This window comes from Colletotrichum scovillei (assembly GCF_011075155.1).
Source record: "Colletotrichum scovillei strain TJNH1 chromosome Unknown Contig00002, whole genome shotgun sequence".
In the NCBI taxonomy this organism is placed as follows: domain Eukaryota; kingdom Fungi; phylum Ascomycota; class Sordariomycetes; order Glomerellales; family Glomerellaceae; genus Colletotrichum; species Colletotrichum scovillei.
In genome coordinates this window covers 2,767,368-2,791,728 of record NW_023336260.1, presented here as the reverse complement: position 1 = coordinate 2,791,728, position 24,361 = coordinate 2,767,368, and the positions used below count along the sequence as shown (strand labels likewise).

General features: G+C 53.2%; 3 protein-coding genes across 3 annotated transcripts; 1 reads left to right on the top strand and 2 right to left on the bottom strand.

The window, feature by feature from the left end:
- Positions 1 to 984: 984 nt before the first annotated feature.
- On the bottom strand, positions 985 to 3,325 carry HER10_EVM0006284 (uncharacterized protein; the record flags this gene model as incomplete). Its single annotated transcript, XM_035475875.1, has 4 exons — positions 985 to 1,122; positions 1,181 to 1,361; positions 1,421 to 2,500; positions 2,631 to 3,325. 4 exons carry the CDS (start codon positions 3,323 to 3,325, stop codon positions 985 to 987), a joined length of 2,094 nt encoding a protein of 697 aa, XP_035337276.1.
- A 9,177-nt stretch (positions 3,326 to 12,502) lies between these two features.
- Positions 12,503 to 14,603, top strand: HER10_EVM0000340 (uncharacterized protein). The gene is made up of 2 exons (XM_035470125.1): positions 12,503 to 13,910; positions 14,010 to 14,603. The coding sequence occupies exons 1-2, from the start codon at positions 13,274 to 13,276 to the stop codon at positions 14,066 to 14,068; spliced, it is 696 nt and encodes a 231-aa protein (XP_035336797.1). The 5' UTR covers positions 12,503 to 13,273; the 3' UTR covers positions 14,069 to 14,603.
- A 20-nt stretch (positions 14,604 to 14,623) lies between these two features.
- Positions 14,624 to 17,738, bottom strand: HER10_EVM0012265 (kelch domain-containing protein). Its single transcript, XM_035481663.1, has one exon. It carries the CDS (start codon positions 17,251 to 17,253, stop codon positions 15,619 to 15,621), a length of 1,635 nt encoding a protein of 544 aa, XP_035337783.1. The 5' UTR covers positions 17,254 to 17,738; the 3' UTR covers positions 14,624 to 15,618.
- Positions 17,739 to 24,361: the final 6,623 nt, after the last annotated feature.

Below are 24,361 nucleotides of genomic sequence, written 5' to 3'. Positions count from 1 at the left end.
GTCTGGTAGACATTGATATCCCACAAACACAATCACACCAAGCTTCTGGTTACTTTTCTGCTCGCGAGTTTTTTTATGCAAATTGTTCGGTCAATACATTCGTTCAGTCTATATTTTGGGGGATTGTCGAAAAAAGCAGGCAAGAAAAAGAGATGAAAATAAAAATCATGAGTAAACTTTTCCCAACCGATGCCCTACTGCAACGCCTACACTCTGTAAATCAAGCGTAAATCCCTCGCATATGGCGAGAGAAGATTCTTTTGAAAGAGACTCGAGAAAGTCAAAAAAAAAAAAGCGACAAGAGACTATTCAATAGCCCTATAGTCAATCCAGCCCTCAATCGTCTGTTTTGCTTCTTCTTCTTCCAACTCGTTGCCTCCAAAGATACAAAGACTTTTCCAGACCATCATTGCCGCATTCCCTCTCCATCCTCCCCTGAAGCATCATAATTCCCTCTTCGGAAGTCTCGCGATTCGTGGACAGGACTGGATCCATCCCGCGACGTGAAACCAGCTTCTTCACCACGCTCCTGCTCCCAAAGCAGTGGAAACGAATGGTAAAGCAAACCTAAATAGGCAGCCGAGTACCAACAAAGAAAACTAAACAAGCGAAGAAACCAAAAGAAACCTAACATTGCCGGCCTGCTCTGATGGCCTCAAAGCCGTCTAACCTCGACCGAAGCTGCCGAGGCTTGTATTAATCTAGAAAGGAGTTGTATCGTGGTCGAAGAATCGCAAGCGTTACTGGTAAGTCTATGAGGGTATAAAATGGGGAACAGACTCGATCGACCTGACAATCGACCTGAAAACCGCCCGCAAAAGCATTCAAACGCCGCTCCGTATGCCGCAAACCAACCGCATGGCCGAGATATTTAGTCGTGATTCCGAGGCCGAGGTCGGGGTGCTGTACGGTTCCCAGTGACCCCAGCGATGCCTCGAAGTCACTTGAATAGGGTGTGGTGGAATCGTCGGACGGATTGATCCCTTACATCATCTGGTCTTCGCCAATTCCAGGTAGGTTGGTCATCGAATTCTCCATAAGACCCGGCAGGCTAGCGAGATTGTTGAGCCCTGCGGCTAAGAACTTGAAATCGGGATTGCAAGGTGCGGAGTGTCCCTTGTGCTATTTATTTTGTCAGTCATCGCACCTCGTTTACTCCTAACATCAAGTATTAACTTACGTATTTGAGACCGTTGAGGTTCTTGTAGCGCTTTCCGCAGACGTCGCAGGAGAAAGGCTTCTCCTTTTCCATGCCCAAAGTACCGGGATAAGGAGTACTAGTTTCAGGGTTGACGATAGAGAAAGTGCCATCACCGTTCTCGTGTAGCTGTTGCGTCTGGTGCCCATGTGTCTTGTGGTACCTAATTTGGACCCTGATTAGCCACATGTCATACACACCAGCCAGGATGTGGAAACTTACTTGAGACCGTTCTGGTTCTTGTACGCCTTTTCGCAGCCGATGACCGGGCATTTGAATGGCTTGTGTTCCTCCGGAATCATCATTGCGCCAAACTTTTGGATCAAAGCCTTGTTCGCCGCACTGTTGGGCTGGCTGGGATCGAAACCCATTCCAATGAGATGTGCCTGAATTGCCCGTTGCTGGTTGGTGAGAGCACCTCCGGGGCTGAACAGGTGTTTGCCAGGATCATTGATGCAGAACTCGGAGGCAGAGTTTCCAAAGCTCACGTCCCCAAAGTTGGATCCGTTAAGCTCCATGTTGCCACCCATAGGCATGCCTGGCAAGTCGTCGTCCATGTCGTCCATATCGTCCATGGGCTGCATCGGGGAGTTCTGGAAACCGTTGTTGGGGCGCTGTTGCTGTGGCGTTTGCTGGGTAGTAAGCGTTGGGGTGTTTACAGATGATACCGTGGGGTTGTGCTGCAGCCCGAAGCTGGCAGCTGCAGGCGTTGGTGGCTGGGATGTCCGCAGTCCTTGAGTGAGACCCGAGGCGTTGACGTGCAACTGAGGTCGCTGTTGCTGGCCGAACATTTGCCGAGTCTGTGACATGGTTCTCTGGCTATCGTCCATCTCCATGGTTCCCAAAGCATCATCCATCTCCATGTCACCGACGGCATCCATCTCGTCGAATTGCGACATCTGTGCATGCTGCTGTCCAGCTATGTTTTGCTGACCAAGCTGCATCCCCAAACCTCCCATGCCTCCGCCAAGGTTGGAACCCGGACGGCTTGGTTGACCAAGTTGTGACATAGAAGTGGTGTTTTGTTGCTGAGTCTGTGGTCTTGCGCTGCTGGCCCTGGATGAGGGCTGTGTGGGTATCGCGGCGAATTGGGAAGAAAAGGGTGCATTGCGCGCAGTGTTCGGACTGGGTTGCGTGTGCGACTCTTCATAATGCTGTAACAAATCGTGAAGGTTCGGCAAGTTCAAACCGCAACAAGTGAAGTCCTTCATGAAACTCGCCTCAAGCTTCGGCAGATAGGAACCGGAGTGGAAGGATGGCGAGGCTTGGTGTGCGAACGGTGACGTGCCTGCCATGGCGATGCTAGTAGAACCGGTTAGCGGTAATTCTCGCACGAGCGTCGCTGCGACTGATGACATGCCAATGGTCGCCACCGAAGCATGTATGTAACGCAAATAACTGTAGGAGGCCAGAAAGGAAGGCGGGGACATACTCATCGCGAATGAAGCTGCCGAATGACATTCCTCCCCAGCTCGCGCCAGCACCCATGAGGCTGCCAGCGAGACTCTCTCGTCTCTGGCGGTTGACGTGGTCGCGGTTGGGGTTGGCCATAGAAATTGGCTTTGGACCAGCGCTGACAAAGGAGTCCTGGCGACTCCGACCCATGGCCGAATCCATGGCTGGGCCAGTGGTCATATCGATACTCTTGGTTGGGATGGGAGCAAAGTCGAGGAGCTCGTCGGGAAGAGCAAAGGGGTTTCTGTCGAAGCTGGACTTTGCGGGGCCTGAGGGGGAGGTGGATGAAGGGTCCCTCGTGCTTGTGGGTGTGGCAATGGTGATTGGCTTGGTGGACCAGAGGCCTGCGCGGGAATCACGAACGTCAAAGGGGTCGGTGGGTGTGAGGGGTTGTGATGAGGGAGAGTTTGGAGTGCGGGATGACGAATTGGAAGAACCTGGTGAAGGAGAAGCGAAGATGTTGTCGGAGGCAGAAGGTGGTGGTGGTGTTGTAGTGGTGAAAGAGGAAGCCGACGCACGATAACTAATATTATCGGCGCTGGCGCAGTCACTTCTGCTGAGCGTGCGCCTGGGTTCGCTGTTGTGGGCGGCGGCGGCGGCGGTGGACCGGGTCGACGGGTCCCTTGGGTCCTCGGTACTTGTTGGGTTGAACCAGCGAAGGGCGCTCCTCATGTCAGCTGGAAGTAGACGTTGTATTGGGGTTAGGCAGGGGATCCGTGGCTCCCAGAACGTTTCTCGACCCTTTTTGTGGGTACTTATTTAATCGGGCCACTGAATGCAGCCGGCGGATGCGCCCCGAAAAAGGAGATCGAGTCCGCGTCTCGACTAGCAGCGCTGCCGCTGTAATGTGTCAAGAGAAAGAAAAAGAGGGGGGAGGGGTGTGAGGGAATGCGTGCGTATATGCGCTGCCTTTGTGTGCTGCACTTCTTTTTCCCCCTGTTTCTCTTGATTTTGTCTCTGGTTTGGATTCTCTGCAAATTCTGGGGAATCGACAGAGGAATATGAGGGGAGGGGCGGACTCGGTGCAAAAGGTAGGTATTGGGTGTCTCGAATACGATTTGCTGGGGGTACTGCGGCGGTGGCAGGTCGAAGCTTAAAAAGTGATGGTCCAAGTACCTTTTCCCGGAAAGTACCTTGGGCAACGAAAGGTTGGGAGGTACCTGACGGAACAGTTCGTGGTGGCCGTAGTTTTGGTGTACCGCCTAGGGAGGCGAATAAAGGTGGGCTGGGGACCGACCGAGGATGGTGGATTGGTAGGTATTCCGGCGACGGCGACAGCGCGTGGTATTGGTAATGACCTCGAGAGGCGCGTTCAAAGGTCGGAGGCGAAAATCGAGTGCGCAAGTCTTCCGCGTCTTAGTGGTTTCTACTATCCAAAGATCGGAAACGAGCTAGTTCCGGAAGGCTATGGAAGTAGTGGTGACGGCTGGATGATGCTATCTCCGAAAAGTTGTGGCCGATCTATGTCCGTGGAGGCGTAACAGCGTCGCTGGGTGAGGCTCTGGGCTGAAGATGAAGATGAGTGTTGATCATCGAAGAAGATAGTCAACTGTCGAGCCAACGGGTATTGTACTTTTTGAACGGTTGCTTGGGTGTTGTCGATGCTGTTTATTATGATTATAAGAAATCGTCTTATAGTCTCGACAAGGGGTTGTTAGAGTGGGTATTGGTATCGATTGTTGTGTGTTGTTCTTCCGTCGGCAATGCAAGACTGTAAGTGGACGAGGCCTTGAGAGCTCGAGGTGAAGAGGAAGCAAAGGTAGTATAAATGTTTGGCAGAGGGAAGCAGATCTGGGACGAAGTCAAGAGGAGAAGCACAACAGATGCCGGGGACGAAAGCCAGGAAGGGCACGGGGTTATGAATAAGATGGAAGGCAAGCGGTATGATGGAAGAGATGGGCATGTGTTGACTCGACACAAGCACAAATCCGGGTTGTCCTGGCGCGAGAGTTAAGGTACTTGACCTGGTCAGTCCAGGCTCTAGGTTGATCGGTCCAAGGGCACCTTGGGAAGTAGGTTGGGACTTGGAGAGAAGGCGGAGGAGAAGGAGGAGGGTATCTGTAGGATAAGGTAAGGCAGAGCACGGAACTTGGAAGGCGCTTGGAAAGCGGTCCCCTCAACGAAAGCTCGGCCGATACTTGGGGGTGGGAAGTGTGGGAAGGTTTTGGGGGTGTCATTGACGACGGGGGGTCCAGTCCATGTTACTAGCACCTTACTGTCCGTCTGTCTGTCTTTCTGTCCCATGAAGGGCTGTCATCTACAAAAGTAAGTAGTGCCAGCTGCCCGAACGTAAAGTACGGTCTCTGCGCAGTACCTAGGTGAAGCAAGCTGGAGGCATGCAGGAGATGGCGAGAAAGGCAAAGCAAGAAAGCGAGAGGGGACCCAATCGTCTTGTCTCGGACTGGCAGGCACACCGATGTTGAGCTACACCTTAGACTTTCAGCACTCCCAGATCCAGATGGGGAGTTTGCTGCAATAACACACACACACTCACACACCACCAACATGCTGGTTACCTGCGTGCCTGCGTACTTTCCCATCGGGACCGTAGATATTGGGTCTGAGCCCAAGCTCAGGCGCGGGCGAGGCAAGGAAGAACGGGGGAACACGGGCGAATGGCACCACACAGACACACACCCTAACGGCCGATGACTGTTAGTGTGACTCCTCGACGACAAACGGTGCTCTCTACAACGACCAAATCAAAAGGCAAATAAGCCCCAAATGTCTGATCTGGTCCGATGTACCGGTCATTGATGTTTCCTGGGGTAGAGTAAGACAGACAACTGCGCCGTTTGTTAGGGGATTCGTGTGGGATGGCCTTGGCCTCGATAGATATTTCGGGGGTAATTAGGTACCTTTACTGTGTAAGGCAGGACCTGACATTTTCAAGAGATGGCAAGTACAAGATACTTGGTGCCTGCCTCCAAAGGTAGTGTTCCTCAGCTCAATATAAGGTACCTAACTCGGCTTACCATACTCTTCCTTTCCGTCGTTGGTGATATTGAGTTTCCAAGTACTCCGTACCTCATCTTCCATTGCAGACTTCCAACGAGCTGATACCTCAGGTAAGGAAGGTATGAACAGGTAGGAACGCATCTCAGTGCGGTAAGCGCTCCTGCTCTGCGCTCCGCATGAACGATGGAGGCGGCGACGACAGGAAGGAGGCAGGAGATGACACCGGGCAGGCAAGTGCGTCCTGGGTCAGACGATCTTCTCGACGAATGGCAGGTCCGGAAAAGGTAAGGTAAAGGCAAGGCAACGGTCATAGCAAGGGACTTTTCTTGAGGCAGGCGTGGCACGATCCACCGAGGAAGGAACAACAGACGAGGAAAAAGCAACAAGCCGACCAGCTGGCGCCCCAGGGGACCTGTGATCCCACTCTTTCACGACTCCATTCTTACTCTCGAGTCTCGAAGGATGGCAAGGGAGGCACCGAGGTCGAAGAAAAAGCAATAATGAACAGTGCCTGCCTGTAGCCCTGTCCTGATTTTTAGCGCTTGCCTCGAGGCGGATACCATACGGCAAGGTGCGTAATGGCGGATATCCCCTTCTCTCACCTGCGAATATTCGTACGAAGTACTCCGTAAAGTCTGGAATAACACACCTCGTTTATGGCTGCATATCTCTCTCCGCCGCTCGGCATTCTGACATTAGCAGCAGTCAAAATTGATCGATCAATCGAAATAAGAGACGAGTTTCGTTACATAGCTCTATACAGACCATTCTTGGACGCGTTTCTGCCATGCTGGATACCTTCTCGCCAAAATCGCACACACCCATCACACAGCATCGAACCGTTCCTAGATCGGCTTGTTGCCACACGGCCAGCGGCGTCCGTCGACATGTGCCGGCACCATCCCGGCCGGCCCCCAATTATGGTCCATTGGTCCCTTGGCCTCCCCTTTCGACGCTACCTCCCAGGCCAAGTCTTGTCTACATACATACGTCTGTCACAAGCTGTCCTAGCGCAACGACTTACACGATCCATGATCAAACGCTTCTTATCCACCGTCTATTTTCCGCTGTTCCCACCTGCGATAGCCCATCTTAACTCTCCAAGGAAGGAAGGGAAAAGACACATACGGCAGGTTCTACGGGGATGAATATGAATCCCGTGTCAGAGATGAAGGCCTCAAGCACAGGGGACGGAGCAGGATCCAAACCGTTACGTGATCGACCCAGTCTCTTGGGGACGCTCTGGGAATCGAACAAGGTCATGGTCACTGTGTTAAATGGAGCCGTCGAGCCTGTCTGCCCACCATATCCACGCCAGGCCACATCAAATGCCTACATTCGACGGATACGTACTTGGATCGATGGAACTATTTCATCACCTCTCATCTCCTATACCGACAAGTCACGCACGGGCACGATTCAGGTTGCCAAACGTGGAGCAGTGAGCCTGTCTACTTCGAGTAGCCCGGAGCGCTGGGTCGGAGTCCTGCGACACACGAAAGGCTGGTCAAGCTGGCTGTTGGTGCGAATACACCCTACGCATACAAGACAGGCACCATTGGCTTCAGCTGAGAGAGGCTGGTTGGCGGGTGAGTTGCGCCGGCCCTGCGCCTGATCGTCGACCTGCCTTGCCGGCAAGGACGTCACCAGCCGCAGGCCAATTGCAGGCGTCAGTTATCCGACCATCGACGATGCCCCCGAGCAAACGTACAATACTCAGACATATTGGAGGCTGCTACTCCAACTCGTCCCCTCCCCCCCGGGCTTGTCCGCAGATGCGAGCCGTGAGCGATGTGCCAAAAGACCCAATATTGATTTTCGTGGCAGTTTCTCATACAAGTAGAGCTCCGCAAGAAGCATCGGCTGGCAACAACGTCAAACCAGAAAATCAACGTCAGCGAGCCACGAATTGCCCAGAATTATTCTGTAGCGGTGGATCCTACGGTACCGACGGATGGAGATGCCACGAGATGACTGGACAGGGCTGCCGCACACCCGCCTCTAAGCTGCCATGCTTGACTCATAGCCAGACATTTAGTGTCGGGGACAGGCCTGCTTGGCCACCCCATGCTCCATGTCAAAGTCTCCTGCACTCATCGGCCGCTACCCGTCCTCGGTGATTGACCGTCTACAACAACAAAGACGAGATACAAAACTGTTGCTGAACGAAAAGTGTCCTTGGCTGAGAAGACGAGCGAGAAGAAAAGCGAGGCAGAATGCTGCATGGCTTTCCGAAGCGGCCGAGTCAACAGCATATTACTAATTTAGACAGAAAGAAGGTAGGAGGCTACGGAAGGGGTTCCGAATCCTCGGTGTGCCAACCACTACCACTCCAGCAAACCCCTCTAGTAAGTAGATTCTAGATACGATCCCTATCTGTCACTGCACAGTGCACACAGCAGGATAGAGATGGAGGGAGAGGAGATGCGCCTCGGACGATGCCTGCTTCCTGCTTCGCTTTCTACGCATATGACGACGGTCAAGCACTCAGGGAACGCAAAGCGAGCTCAAAGTGACATCCATGGAAATTCCTAAGAAGTCTGTGGGAACGTCGCAAAAGAAAGTGGCAGAAACAGGGTCTCTCTCAGCTCTGTAACCTCTGGGCCAGCAGCAAGGAAGGCGGTCAGGTCTTACAATACTTGCATGTTTGCTTTCGGGGTCCTGGGCTGGGTGCCTTACCCACGACGTTTACCTCATGGTGGAGGCAATGGCACGCTGGCACGGCTGGGAATGGGAACACGGTGCAGCGAATACATGCAGAAGCGGAACAAAAGCAACACCCCACCACCGACGCCGGTCCACTCCAGATCCGACGAATGACAGTTTCGACAATGGCACCCCCAAGGCCAAAGACGCAGCCAAGTCCAGCGTAGGGGCGCCAGGTCTGTGCCTCGCTACGATATCCTTGCTAGCCGCAACAACTAAAACGAGCCTAACGTTCGCCGTGCACACCCTGCTGCCTTTTCCCAGAATTCGCTCCCGCTCCGGATGAATTCACCGTCGCATGGGTGGGCTGCGCGAGGCACTTGACACTTTGCTACTCAGGGACATGGCTCCTAGGTATCCTTGGCTGGCTGGCGGAAGCAGAGGCTGGCAAACCCCAAAGCCGCCTACGAACACCGCTCTTTAGCGCCGCATGCCTGGATCCCAATTTCGCCGACATTTCTGACCTGTCTCAGAGGGGAGGACCGTTTGTAACGAGCAACCCATCGTCACTACGGACACCTCGCTCTTGGGAGGAAAGGCGGTGTGGGACGTTTCTCACGGACACTTTACCTACCATGGCAGACGACCGCCCACGATCTACAGCAATTCCGAACAGATACACATACTCCCTGGCTCATCAAGCACAGAACATGGGCGCGTTTGAGAAGACCGAGGCTTTTCATTTCGCCTGCAGACTGATGAACGAGTTGCAGGTAGAGGAAGCCACGGACAACTTACAAGTTGGAAAAGATCGACTTTGTCCGCAGCCGCGCCTAGCGAGAAACAGCAAACGCATACTGCGTACACCGAATGATATCCCAAGTTCTCAAAACCAAAGTACCGCCGCAAACGGTGCCCCGTAATACTCGATGCATCATTTCCTCATCCCAAAAACTTTGGAATAACCTTTCCCCCTTGCTGGGGCTCGCCGCAACCTTCATCTCAGTGAGATACAGCTTGAATTGGCAAAGCGCTGTACCAACTTTTCTGCCATGTTTTCACCCCCAGACTGTGGTTCGACAGGCAACGTGGTCCAGGGCAGTGGACCAAAAGAGCCGTAGATCTCCAGGGGATTGACTCGCTTGTCATCTCTCTCCCACCAGATGAGGTGCACATGGGCTTCGAAGCGTGGCCGCAAGCTACCGGATCTCTGTACGATCTCGGGTTTACACCTCGATCTCGAACCCATCCACTTCACTCCTACCTAGGCTGCACTCTCGATGGTATGACCCGCCGTTGACCTACGTACTGCATGTGATGGCCGTGGCCAGAAGCATCATATTGTACGATTTCCCTCGCCGATCTTGCTCATCAAAACCGGCTTGCCACAATTGTCTCCCCGCCGACCCAGCCAACTGTTGAAGGAGCAATCCAAGATCCGGCGTGACACCACCACCCACACTTCACCCCGCAGGCACGGAGTCCCGAACACTCCTCATGTTACACGACCCGGCCGAGATCGCGGAGACGGCTACGGTAACGTCAGCGTTTGTCCACCGTTCGTCCGTCCACCCAGATGGCAATATGTTAATGCCAGGAACCGTAGCGGGGTAACGCCTGAAATGCCGCAATCTCGATACTGCATGGTCGGCTGTCCATCACTCTTCACCGGCCCACCTGTGGATACACATGGTTCTGCACACGAGCCGATATTTCCTCCCTCGGGTAGGAGATTATTGCAGGTTCCGTGCCTTATTGCTATTGAGCCTTGTGGCTCCTTGACTCTCTGGCTGCATATCCGTAGTCCCTCAGTCATCACAAACCACAAATCTTATTTGAGAAGCCCTAGATTCTAGCGTAACGCTGCAAAATCCAACAGCAATATTGGCCGCCCATGAACTCCTCAATTGCGAAGGGCGTTGGATTGCGGACATACCCTCACAGGAGCTACTCGCAGAGTCTGTTTTCGGATGACCGAGAAGGTATCTGGCTTCAACGTTTATTACCAATCATTCTTGGTTGTTCTCGACATACAGGTAAAGCGAAAAGAGATGTCTAGCTTAGCAACTCCAGTGCTTATACGCACTACGTGGCGCTTAGTCCGAATTATTCTGGACAGGTACGTAATGTCTTCAACGCCGTGTTCGCTTCAAGCGAATGACTCGGCGGCAGCCGATCTGAGAGCTTCGGACCGGACTCGCCCAGGATGAAGCCTAGACGTGGTGTTAGTTAGAGAGGACATTGCCGAAGTAGGCCCAATGCCACAAGGGGTTGCCCTCAAACAGCCTCCGCACAACGACAGTCCATGATGCATGCATGAGGCATGATTCAGACTAGAGGAGGCCCAGAGCCATCAGTTCGGACGACCATACGAATGAAGTAACGCTGTGGATGACGGACAACATTGGGAATGTAGGTGCTAAAGGGGCGCACGAGACGAATGCCTACCTACACCAGCGAAGACAACCTTCCACAAGGAAGAAGCAGCCTCTTGAGGCCTAGTAACGATTTAGACTCAGATCAGCTGCCGTGGCTTCGAGCCTTGGAGATCCGTCCTCCGTACGCCCAAAAGCTACAAATCGCTCGGTGACTCGGGCTTTGTCGGGGGACTGAGGGCAAACGTGGCAGGCGGGAGCGCACAGAGGACCCTGACCCTAGCAAGGATCATGGAAGGTTTCTAGAAGACGGTTCGGGCTGAAGAATGAGGCGCACGGGAATCGCCCCCGTCCCTTTCATCAATACCTCGTGAGGACGGGCCTTCACTAATTTACTACGTAGGAGACCTTGACCTGGTCTGTGATTTTGTTTGCCATAATGACACACGAATCCATAGACTGTGTATTACAACGGAGTAATTCATCACACAACCAGCGGTGAGAATTACGGGGCGCATCTGTACTCTGTATGCAACGCATAATAGCGAGGACCCTGAATCGGGGCGGAAGCTCTGTTGCATGTGGATATTGGTGGACTGCATGACTTGGACCCTGAGTATCTCTCGAAGCTTTGAAACAGAAGAGCACCCGAAACTCGACGAGAGTTAAACTACGGAAATTTGGCCTCCTATATTCTCGCGCCAATGCACCAACGGCACCACCACTACCACGCTGGAAAGGGTTTGGGTTTTGCCGGTTTGACGCAGCCATGAGATGAGTTTCTACTCACCGCCTCTGTATGCTCGTCCACACACCGCCAAGATGTGTTGTTTGACACTTTCTGCGCTGAACATTCGCTTCAGGCCGGTCTTGCGAATCTGCGAAGCTTGCTCAGAAACATCACGCACTTTTCCCAGGCATCTCCAAGCGCCGCGCTTTGCAGGGAAGACGCCCAACACGGCGCGGGAATGGACTGACAAACACATATATGCGATTCCTTTTGCTACCTAGCACCAGTATGAAGCAAGAGGCAATGCATGGGCTTGGTGACCAGCTGACATCTTGCTAGATGCTTTCCTAGTTGTTGCGAAGCGTCGTTCAACATGGCTGGACCCTGAGCCCCCACTTGCGAGATGAGAACAACTCATAGCCATTGCAGGGCGGTCAAGGGCTGGGAAGAAACAACAACAGCCACGACAAATTATTTCTAGGGCGACTTCGGATCAACCCTTCATGCGCACTCTGGTATTGCAATTACAAAATCCTCTTTGCCGCATGCGCCTGGCTAGCGCACAAATCAAAGAAAGGAGAATGGCAAAATGGTATAGGCGACTGAGAGTGGTGCCAGAAATGCAGATTACCAATATCAGACCACTCCCATCCTTACAGAGAGCATCTGGCGAGTATTCGTACCTTGCTTATTCGCGTCCAACGGCATGTGCGTACGCGGATATTATGGGGCACCGGGCTGAGCGTTCGGGCGCGGCCGGTGAGTAAAAGGGGCCGTTTTACGGGGAGACTTTGCTGTCAAAGGAGGTCGCCCTCGGCAGGTCGGATTCGATGGACTTGAAAGGCAGCATTTCTTGCCGGGCGCTCAGGCCCGACCAACGCGGAGAGAGAGTTGACCCAACCCGAGAGCGGCGTTCCCGTCATCAGAACAGCAGTGGACATAAGTCGGCGATCTCCAGGTCCGCAGCTGAATGATCCCCGATACGCGAGTATTTCCACTGCAGCAGTCTGCCTGAAGACTCGGGGGGGACAAGGCGTTCGGCGTTTGAAATCCCATAATTTACTGGAACCTCGAGCAAACGGCGAAAATAGGGAACTCTCTGGCAAAGTGGTCAGACTGACGACCGATGGCAATGTGCGGCGCCTCGTCCGGTTTTTGTGTCTCTGAGGGAGGTGACAGCCAATCAGAAGAGATGAAATTGTTCTCTCTGGGCTTACTCAGCCACTGCGGAAATTTCTCGGTGTTTGCAGAGGTGGGTGATTCCGCGGAGGGCTCTACCTTAGACTGAGAGAGCGAGCCCGGCCGCTGAACAGCCGCTTTGCGGTGCCGCGAGGCGTTACTGAGAGCAGGGCCAGCACTTGCGGGACGGCAAAGACCGGGCAACAAGGGTCCATTACATCATGCCGTAGCGACGACCTCATGGCACGATTCTGGGTCCCATGAGAGCTTTTTTCGCCCACGCGGCGTCCCGTCCACCAGGTTTTCAATCGCCGTCTGCATCTGTCATCACCTTTGACAATTCCATTCATTGGATATAAGGCCATTGACACTCTTCTTCAGCCTCACTATTTTCAGCTGCACAGAAACAACCATCAAAGCTTTCAAGACCGCAATTCACTGAGACCATTCCATTGACCTTGGCGAAAACGAGCAAAGGTAGCTTCGAATCCCGATCCGTCATCCATCCGTCACCAACCACCACGTAATTACGACACCAGTATCCCCACGACCACCATCGCCGGCTCAGATCCCGACAACACCAAAACTTACCAGGCTGCGCACCTAAACAACTCTTTTTGCAGCTTCAATTCTTTTTCCCCTTATTGAGGAACAAACACCCGTTCCCCCCTCTACGATCCGAAAGGTCCACACCACTTTACACACCACAACCACCCCGCACAAACCGCAATCATGAAGGTCCTCAGCAAAGAAGAGGAGGCAGAGCACTACAGCGTCGTCGTCAAGGCCGGCCTCATCGGCGGCACGGCCGGTCTGGCCGTCGGTCTCGGCGGCGTCCTCTTCGCAAGCAAGCGATACCCGTCCTTCCGCCAGCTCACCCTCCCCTTCCGCTCCTTCCTCGTCACCTCGTCCGCGACCTTTGGCGCCATCGTCCACGCCGACCGCGAGTCCATCCGCTACGGCAAGGAAAAGGACCCCATGTACGGCTACAAGGACGCGACGGCGCGCGCCATCGCCGAGGCCAAGGCCAACGAGACGGAGATGCAGAAGCTCAAGGAGTGGGGCCGCGAGAACCGGTACTCCATCGTCTTTGCGTCGTGGCTCGCGTCCATGGGCGTCGCCCTCGCCATCGTCGGCAAGGACAAGTACCTCACCGGCGCGCAGAAGCTCGTCCAGGCCCGTGTCTACGCGCAGGCCCTCGCCGTCGTCATGCTCGTCGTGACCGCCGCCTTTGAGATGCAGGACGCCAAGACGGGCGCCGGCCGCTGGGAGACGGTTATGATTATCGATCCCGAGGACCCGGAGCACAAGCACCTCATTGAGAAGAAGATTCACAAGGAGGAGTACGAGGGTCAGGACTTGTGGAAGGGTACGTTGTCATTCTCCCAAACCTATCTCTCCGAGCGGGTGATCAGCTGATCCCCCCACTCTTGCTACCGGAGCTCTTTACTGACATTCTATCAAACAGATATGGTTGCTGCCGAGGAGCGCCGCATCGCCGCCCGCAAGGCTTCCGAGCAGAAGTAAACATTTCCAAAAGCGTCACCCGACTTATCACCCATCCATCCACCTATTCCAAGAACCGGTACAGGGTTCAATGTACGAATTATTTCCTATGTCTTTTCGCGGAGCAAAGTTTCCTACGGAGCAGGGAGATGACCAGCTTGGCGGATGATTTTCATTTTGCATTGCCGGCGTTATATTTACATAGGGAGAAAAGTGTTAATGACTAGGCCACGGCCTCGTTGTTCAACACCCACTGATGATTGTTCGAATGTCACTATGAGAGAGCGACATTGGCAACCGAGAAACTAGATGTCTGATATATCAATCTGGCGGTTTAGCAAGTCTTTGCCAAATACAATTTCTACTTAATTCACATCTTGGTCGCACTTCTCAAATTAGTTCCCCCGTGTCAGCATGTGTAGAATGATGGCGAGTAGTTCTGTTTCTATATGAGGACAAATCAGACCACTCAGATGGTGTGATACAACCATACACCAGATCCATATGTGCCTGCTACTTCCCCAAGCAATTGTCAATCCGAAGCCACCATTCTTTCTATTTTCGAAGCCCGTTATGGGTTTCGTTGCCATCTACCAAGAGAAAATCGCAGGGGAACGGAAACACTAGCCAACCAGGACACGCTAGGCTACGGTATCGGTACAGCGGAACATCAACACGAGAGGGAGGGGGGAGCCAAGCTCCCGTGATCCTTGGCGGAGCGCAACCCACCCCTCCTTTCCCTCCTCCTCCTCCTCCTCCTCCTCCTTTGCCCATCCGTCTCCTCCGTCCTGGGACCTCCGACGGTAACTTTTTTTCTTTGCTACTCCAAGTCTGGGAATACCTACTCCAACTCCCTCTACGTATGTACTTGCCTCGACTCACTCAAAAAATGAAACGACTCCAAATGATCATCGAGAATAACTCCCTTGCTGGAATGACGTACCTCCCCGCATCAAAAACCCCATCCATCCATCCATCCATCCATCCGCCCCCTACTCGCGCAGCAAGCGGTACGGGCCAGGCCAGACACCGAAAGATTCGCGAGTCAGTCAAAAAAACAAAAAAAGTACGAGTTGCGTTTGTCGATCCGGCATCCCACGATTGGGTGATGTACGGATACAGACAAGGGCAACCACCACCCGATGTTACATACTAAGTGTATCCGTAGTTGAGAGAGAGATCTCACAATTACGGATTCGTCACGTCACGTCACACAATGATAGATAAGCGAAGAGGACAAAAGAGCAGATCCCAACACTATGCACCTCTATCCCTCTGATGTGAAAGGGGTCAAATATGTTCAACAGGTATATAAGATAAGTAAGTAAAAACAAAGGATAACGCATGCCTGCCTGCCCGCCCGCCTATCCATCGCCCACCTGGGATTTTAATAAAGCCGTTCCGTCATCAAGCATAGGTAGATAACTGTAGATAAGAAGCATTGCTGCTTTGGAAAACGACGCACGAAATTTGGGGTGAGGAGAACCAGATTAAACCAGATTACGGTATATGACAAAGATGCTGTTGAAAAAGCAAGAACAACGGCAGACTCCCAGGCTCTTCCTTGAATCCTAGACCTCAATAGTGAAGTGGCTAATCTGGGAATAATACGCGTGCACAGCCAGTTCCAACATCCAGACATCGCTAAACACTTCGCTGCCGTCAAATCCACCAATGATGAACAGACGGCTGTCGTACAGCACAGTGCCGTGGTATCCACGGCCGCTAGGCGGCAATCCGTAGACGCGCCGACGATCCCACGTCATGGTAACGAGGTTAAGTAGTAGGACATCGTTGGAGTACTCGTTGCCATCGTGTCCACCAACAATGAATAGATAGGAGCCCACGAGGGTGGCCGTATGTGATAGGCGGCGGTAGGTCTGCGGGATGGACACGGCTTTCCAGATATGGGCGTCGACGTCGTAGACCCACACGTCGTTGAAGCACTCGCCGCCATCGGAGCCGCCAAAGATGATCAGCTTGCTTCCCACCATGTTGGCGGTGTGGTAGCCGCGGGGCTTCGGGCGAGTCTCCCGGACGCCCGGGGGCGGGGCCCGCTCGGGCCCGGAGACAAGCTTCCATGACATCTTGTTCATATCGCTAACGTCGAGGCGCCAGACATCGTTGAGAGCGCGAACCCCATCACCGCCTCCAAAGATGTAAATGCCGTTCTTGTAGAGGCAAGCTGTGTGCGCGCGACGCTTGGAAGGGACACGGTCGCCTATAATCTTTGGCCGGTGCCACCTGAAATTGGTCGTGTCTAGAACGTATATATCATTGTAATAGGCGGGCCCATCGCCGCCGCCAAAAATCACCAGCTTTTTGCCGACAGCTGTGCAGGTCATTGCGCGCAGTGGCACAGGGATCTCGCCGGTAACGTGCGGTACGGACCAGTAGAAGGCATCTGCATCAAAGACGTAGAGCTCGTTGAAACAGGCGCGGGAGTCGCAGCCTCCAAACACAAATATGTTGGATCCGACAAGCGTGGTTGTGTGAGCGCGAAGTGACGTATGGGGAGCCCCTGAGACAGGCGCTCGCGACCAGTACATGCCTGATGATGGGGCTGGAGGTACGTCTGGCGCAGTCTTTGGGTCCTGGAGGGGCGGAAAGGGGATATGTTGGCCTTTAGGAGCGGATCTTGAGGAGACTGTCGTCGAGAGCTGGCGTGTTGAGGATGACGAGAGAGGGAGCGAAGAAGGCTTTGCGGCTATGGCAGATGTGGAGCGCATGGCGATAGGGCGGCGGCCGTCACGGTCAGAGCCGTGGCCACCGGTAGACTCGGAGCCATCGTTGCTGTTCAGCGTCGTGGCATCGCTTGCAGTATTGCTCGGCCGGAAGGACGGCGGCGGAGGCCTAGGGGTATTCGCGCTCGTGGGTGTCGTACGAGACTGTTGTGAGGCCTGGGCCTGGGACGCCGACTGGGAGCGCTGGCGAATGGAGAGTTCGGAAGGTTTGCGGCGACGGTCTTGACTCTTTGAGGCAAGGTGACCGGGCGTATGGGAACGCGGGATTATGGGTCCTCCCGGAGCGGAGGGGACACGGCGGTGCTGCTCGATGTCGCGGTCGCTGAAGTCCTCGAGATCGTCGGGCACGCCCGGTGGTGGGGGCCGGGAATCGTTGGGCGGAGAGATCTTCTGAGAGCGTACAACCTTGGACTTGAGGGGGGACCGGGGGTTCTTGTCCGAGGACCTGGCCGAATCAGCCATGGTTCGGCGGGGGAATGGTCATTGCCCCCCTCTCGCGAGGATGTGGATGATTGCCCGGGGGGTCGGTCTTTGGGACAAGGCGATTGCGGTTCGAGGGAGGGAGATGGTGTGGGAAGAGAGGGCAGAAAGAAGGTGGTATATCGGGCCAATTGGCGATGCAAGGTCGTCGGGAGAGCCGTGAGTCGGGAGCAGGCTAACGGACGTGCGTCGGGGGGGCTTCGGGGCTTGAGTCGAGGGACAGATTTGTTTACTTGAGTTGTTGAGGGTTGTGTTGCAGTTGCTGTGTCGTTGGATGACTCGGGGTTTGTGTGGTTTGCTGTGAGGTATGGTACGTGTAGTTTGGTTGCAGAACGCCAGGTAGCCGTAGTAAGTAAGGTAGAGGAAAGAATTGGAGCCCAGCCGCAGAAAAGAGATCCACTTTCGTCTCGTTCGCAAGGTCGGGTCCCAAGGAAGGCTCTAGTGCTGTAGTAGGCGCTGGTAGTGGTATCTGTGTTGCAGGAAGTAGGTCGGTACAGTTGCTGGCGCTGGCCCTGACAAGAAGGCAGAGGGGAGGGCGGGCGGACGTGGGCTGGCACTGGCAGGGGAAGGTGCGTCGCACGACCTCGGTGACGGGGCCTTGTTAGTGCGATCACTGCCATGCCTCGGGTAGCTTAACAATAAGGTACAGACAGGCAGGTGTGCCCCCCCCCCCATGTCAGCTACGGGATACTAGGTGTGCTTTAAGCCTTGAGATGAGGTAATGAAAGGTACTTTGCTGGAGCAGCATCCATCGCCTCCGTCCCTTCCCTGGGCTGAGATTGGCGGGATCCGAGGGCTAGAAGGCCTAGAAGGGCTGGAAGGGCTAGCCTCTGGTCCCTGAGCAATTCCGCCCACGTATCACAACTCTCGTTAAGGCATCCCCCTCGCCAAAGCCAAGCACAGACCTCTGTCGGCCCCTGCATTGGCCTGCTGTGCTCCTCCAGCCTGCCCGCTACCTGCCGCTGTCTTGCTGTCACGGTGTCACCTCAGGGCATGGTAATTAAGGCAGTTCGCCCAGGGTGGGTGTGATTGGTCGCGTGAGGTCACAGGTGATCCTCTCCAGCTGGCAACTGCCAATTGCTTCACACGTATTCGAGATGCTCGGCGACATGTCCCATCATGTGTGAGATTCCAAGTCATTGTGAACGTCTTACACTTCGAGACAGCGTCTCTCCTTGAATTCATCCTCACGAATTCGGGTGAGCTGGGCTTGGCTCTGCGCTTGAAAATAACCAGCATGTAATCATGAGGGAAAGAAAGATCTCACACGGCCACACCCCGCAGTCAGGGTGTTGAGTATCTTTCTTGTAGGGATACAATGTCACATCAAAGTAATCTACGGACGCCGGTTGACCAAAATGTCTCCGGAGAAGCGCAAATATGGGTATTTTCAGTGAAATCAAACTTAAAGAGAAACCACCAGGTCAAGGTGACCACTTTCCAAGAAAATATCATCACCCGCTGGGTACGTCTCACTAGCGAACTGTCCGGTTGTCCGACGTTATAAGTGCTATATATGCCTTCAAGTCCTGCCCAGTAAAGCTTGAAGGGAATATCCTAACTTAATAACATGCCTCGCGGGATTACACCCTGATCCTACTCATAGCACTCACTGTCTTTGAGCACCGTCCCGTAGCTAATGAGCTCATCATAGATGGTGGAGAGCATGCACTGATGTTGACAATGGATCTATTTGTAGTTGGCTAGTCGAACTTACTGAAGAATGCACAATTTAACAGTTACAGCCCAAGGCCGCTCGGTCTGACCGAACCGAAGAAGCGACTATATTCGAAAGGGCCTCTATAAAGCCATGGGATGCCCAGCTGCAGCCTCTCATTTACTGCCAGCCGGGACTTGAACTCAGATTCGGACTAGGAGCCGAAGTGAGACCTGATGTTTCCCATGTTTTCTCTTGCCTTGGTTTAGCGAAAGCTTTGACATGTCTCGGTATTCACCAGGCTCTTTTCCCGATTCAGCTCTCGATATTTCGACTTCACAGCATAACCGAGCTAGCACCTAATTGTTCGTGCCGACGAGGAGAAGTTCTGCCCAAGTTTTGCCCGCCGCCATCACCCACTCGCCCGGGCTTTGAATTGATAACAAATCGGGATTCCTATCGGGATATACCCATCTTTTGCCGAAATGGCATGCTTTGTATGAGTAAGTGAACCTTCACTTTAGCCGACAACAGCACTTTGGGACTATGGAGAAAGGTAAGCAATGGCAAGCTGCGAGTGGGACTCCCGCAACCAACTCCTTTGGCCGGCGGCGCGGGGCCGCCCAAGTTCCGCAACGTCATCTCATAGTTGACGGGTTACACAAGAAACCTTAACCATTTTCGAAGCCTTTCCCAATCGGAACGGACAGGCAAGTCGTGCCGCTCTCTTGGGTGTGAGCTTTGAGACTCCCACCGGGAGTCCGGGGGAACTAGGCAGAAAGTACATAAGATAAGAACCGACTCTGCCTTATTGAGATTACAGTGACGCAATTCCCATCTGGGGGGTTAATCAAGGAAGTTGCGACATTGTGCGTTTTTTTTGGCGATTCAAGAGAGGGGTGTGAGTAGGTATGCTTGCGTGACCTGCTCACAACCGTCCAGAGACCGTCTCGACTCCTCATACGAAAACGGTGAGCATACGAGGTCAGAAGACCCGAGAAGAGCTGTGTTGCCAGCCGCTCGGATAGGACCCCTTGCCACCCAAGACAGTCCATTCCCGGGGTGCTGGGAACATCGGTTTCCTGGGATAGGCTTGAAGGGGGAAAAGGCGATGAGGAGTTTGTGAGGGGTTTGGCGGAGTTTGGAGTCAGTCCAACAAGAGAAAGTTGGAAATTTTGGGGTTCCATTCCCAGTGGCTTTTGAGCTGCAATCCGTATCCGTAGTCTTGTCCGATGCACAATACACGATTCAAGTCCCGGATCTTTTTCCTGCCTGCCACCCTGCCAAGACCGGGGGTTGAGAGAGTGCGAGAGAGGAAGTTCTGGCCTCCGGGCCATACACGTGTGCGAAGCGACCTGCGTGTTGTCGAGGAGGAAATCCCCACGATATCCCAGCCCCGGAATCTGTTTGATGGGCATTTGGAGCCCTCCCCTCCGATGTGATATCTGATTTGCGTCATTACCTCGCCAGCTCTGACGAGTATGACGAATCGAACGACAAGAACCGGGGGCCATGTTGCACTTCCGACGAACGATTCGGATCTCTTCCTGGAAGATTATCTCCTAATCTCCTTTTCACGACTCACGATTCACAATCGCATCAAGCTATTCTTGCAGAGGCGTCCCACTGATATGCCAGTCTCGCATACGAGAGAGAACGGACAATCGCAAGTGCAAGAAGATCAGATTAGGCAAGAGGAGACCGTACCCGAACAGACAGCCAAGACCAAGATGTATCGAGTACATCGACGTGCCGCCATGCAAGATGTACCGTCTACTTCTGAGGCTATAAACGAGGCCCCCAAACGTGCCCAGGGGATCTCCCCCCGGCAGAACACCTTCCCAAGAGTCGATGAACTACAAAAGCATCGATCAACGTCATCTTTACCCACACCCTCCTCGAAACATTGGCACTACCTACAGTACCATGCCGGGTGGGCGACACCTTCGGTTGCCGCTCTATTAGGTACCCTCCCTAGCGCTTATCCTATCACTCCTATTATTCCTGTTGTCCTTATTCCTCTTCCTGTTGTTCCTATTCCTATTCCTATTGTCCCTATTCCTATTCCTATTCCTATTATCACTATTCCTCTTCTTTTCTCCAAGAGTATTCTCAAATGAATATAAAAGATAAAGTAACAGTAGAAATCACAGGAATGAAAGAATAAAACATTGTGGACAAGAAGCAGGTAAGTAGTAAGCATGGCAATCTTTTGTTGGCCATTATCCCATTTTGTCACTTGCATGCCGACCATCCTACTCCCGGTTCTCCGGGGGTTCAATGCCGGTGGGTAGCGTGGTGACAGATCACGGTAATGGATGGTCGTGGTGTCCGTGGTTGGCGAGGAGGGAGGGGTTCACTAGTCAGATTGAGATCCCCAACACCAGGGTAATGTCTGCCCGTGGACCTGGGTGCCTGCCATTCAGTCGAGCTACTTTTTAGACCGGCGCGGCAGGCAAGAAAGACGGACTAGTCCATGGAACTAGGTGCGTTAGACGAGATTCCAAAAAAGCCAAAGAATCCCAAGACTGCAACGCCAAACAAATGACCGCCCAGTAAACGCGAATTCATTGGGGGCTGAGACGAACTGGTCGGGTTTCTGACATGGGATGCGAGCCGTGCCATGACTCGCTCGAGGTCGTATCTCGGAAGACGTTCGGTCGGTAGACACGCCGATGTTCGGGGGTTGTGGCCGGTGCTGTGGGTCCGCTGGGCGCTAAGCCCGCTTGGGTGGCGAGCTGCTGGGGTGGCCTGCTGACTGCAGCTACTAGGACAGACATTTCTTAAGATTTTCCATCAACATCCGATATGGTGTAGTGGCCAACATGATGCCCTCTCATCTCAGTGAGAGGCTAGGCATAGCCCCGAGTTCGATTCTCGGTTTCGGAACTTTTGCCGGTTGAAGGCATTGCAGATGCCTTTTTGACATGTTCGTCTCCGGCCAGAGCAGATATTTGACATTGTTTGATCAATACAACCAACATTTCTCTTTTGACTGCGTCTGAGACTCGATCCCAAGAACCCTCTTTGCCCCTGACATGAAACCACCACCACCAGCCTCTCAGTAACAGCTCCAACTTCACCACCTTCACCACTATGACACAGCACATGCGACCACACCCACTGGAGAACTCGGGATCCCGTCCGCTCTCCCATCGATAAACCAGTGAGGGCCGGAGTAGTAGTCGGGTCGGAGACGACCGGCGAATGCCCGGTGTTGCATGTATATCTTTTACTCTTCTTTTCGTTTTGTAGCGTTAGTGGACGGTGAGGTATCTTGTTGCGTAGTTCCGAAGAGAGCGGCCAGTTTCTTCCTTATTAGCCATGAGGGAGGTGGGGGTCCCGTACTGTCGTCAACTGCTCAGATACCAATGATAGTTGCGGCCCGGTGCCAGGGAAAGCTGATTCGGCTGCTGGCTGCCTTGTAATCTAAGACAACGGGTGAGCCTAATTACTCTCAGGACATGCGAGAAGGTCTAGCGATACTCTGAGCAGGTGTTTTCCGCCTCTAAGAATGATCTCCTTCGGCTGGGTACGGTTCACGTCATCGTGTAAAGAGTGCTCGGGAAGCGTTGGTAGCTTGGTTGTTAGTAGAGACTATGGTTTGGCAAGTAGCATAGAATCTTAAAAGAAACGTGATTATCATTAGTTCACCTTACGTCAGCCTGAATGATAACTTCATGAGATATTAACCAGCCCAATTCCCACGCGATAGCACGAGTTCTCCTCAAGATCATAAGCAGAAACGCTCCAGACACTCTCGAACCTCCAAGCTCAACTCTGACCACTTGCTCTTCCTCGTCACGCGCTCTCCTAACGAGGCATCGTACGGAACAAAATACCCACCGGCTGCAATCTTGACACTTTCTGACGGGACCAGCTTCGACTGTCTCCGCGTTGTCTTCCCGTTGTTAGGAGGAAGGAACTTGCCTCTGAACTCTTCTGTCATGCTTGATAGACGTGCCCAGTATTGCCGAGAGGACTCATATGGCTGCCGCTCCCATCGTCCTGAAATGATCATCTCGGCTTTGTGAATCCCGCTCCACGGCTTGTAACATGTCGATAGGGAGGTTGATTCGTGGCAAAACTGGTCGAGCTTCTTCTGGTCGGTGAATCGATCTACAAGCAACCAGCGAAGGACCCGCGGTGAAGTAGCGGCCAGCTTCACTGCAGACCGAAAGTGGTTGTGTCCTTGGAAGGAGATGCTCGCGCCATGGCGAACGAGATAGATGACGGATTCTAAAGTTCCTGCGCTGGATGCTGCCATGAGTGCGGACCCCTCAGGACAGCCTTCAAAGTCTATCAGACTTCCCAAAGACAAAATGTTTTCCATGGCTTGTATTTGGCCTGTGGATGCAGCGAAGCAGAGGGGATTCCGGGGACCGACGACCTCAAGATTCAGCAGCGTACGGAACTTTTGAGTTGATAGCTTTCGACGGTACAGCCGAAAGGCCGTTGTCAGGCATGCTGCGTTGACAGCATACGGGTTTAAAAACAAACTTGACCACGGAATAGGCCTTTCCTCCTGAATCTGGGCATTTCCATTCAGCAACAAGGCTGTCATACATTTGTTGTGTATACTCAGATGAATGGCAGAGCAGCCAAACATGTCGAGTTCGCTCGGCTTGACACCCATTTGAGTGAACTTGATGAAGAGTGCGGGCCTACAGCTATCTCTTTCGTTAGTCTCTCTGCTGTAGAAGAGATAGTGCAACACATTGCGCCCTCTGTGATCTTTGGCCAACATATCTGGGTCCCAGTCCATTAGAGCTGAAATGGCAAGAGAGTTCCCCCTCACACATGCCTCGGCCATTGGTGTAGCGCCAGTGTTGTTGCGACAGTTGATGTTGCTGCCAGCCTGGAGAAGAATTTGAATAACAACTGAATTGTCGACCGTAGCAGGTGCCGTTGTGACGAGGAGGAGGGGGGTGCGACCCAAATTGTCTTTGGCCTCGAGATCGGCGCTATTGTCGACTAAGAGCTGAACAAAGAACACTTTGTTCTGCATTACCGCCCAATGCAAGGCCGTCATATGTTGCCATTTTCTATTCACAGCCAAGGCAAATAATGCCGACGAGTCTGCATCAACTTGCTCGCTACATCCATATGAGTTGTTGAATCTCATCAATTTTGGAAGTTAACTTACGCATGATGCTTCCTTTTGGCTTTCAGATGATCCAGAAGAATTACCAATCCTTCTTCATTGTTGGCCCTCACAGCCGTGGCCACCACACATCCTGATTCCCTCAGAATGCTACCACCGGTCGCAACATATCTCTCGAGCATTGCTGGTAATCCTGGATTTAAAAGGGGTTGGAAGATCATCGTTAGGATGATGGAACTGTCGTTTCCGCAGGGGTAATTTGCATTTGCACCTTGTTGTAGAAGCCAAGTTACTATGTTCAGTTTCCCAAAGCGTACGGCAGCTCCAAG

Coding starts and splice junctions, on each gene's coding strand:
- HER10_EVM0000340 (XM_035470125.1), top strand. CDS start 13,274: ATGAAGGTCCTCAGCAAAGAAGAGGAGGCAGAGCACTACAGCGTCGTC. Junction 13,911..14,009: donor GGGTCAGGACTTGTGGAAGG/GTACGTTGTCAT, acceptor TCTATCAAACAG/ATATGGTTGCTGCCGAGGAG.
- HER10_EVM0012265 (XM_035481663.1), bottom strand. CDS start 17,253: ATGGCTGATTCGGCCAGGTCCTCGGACAAGAACCCCCGGTCCCCCCTC.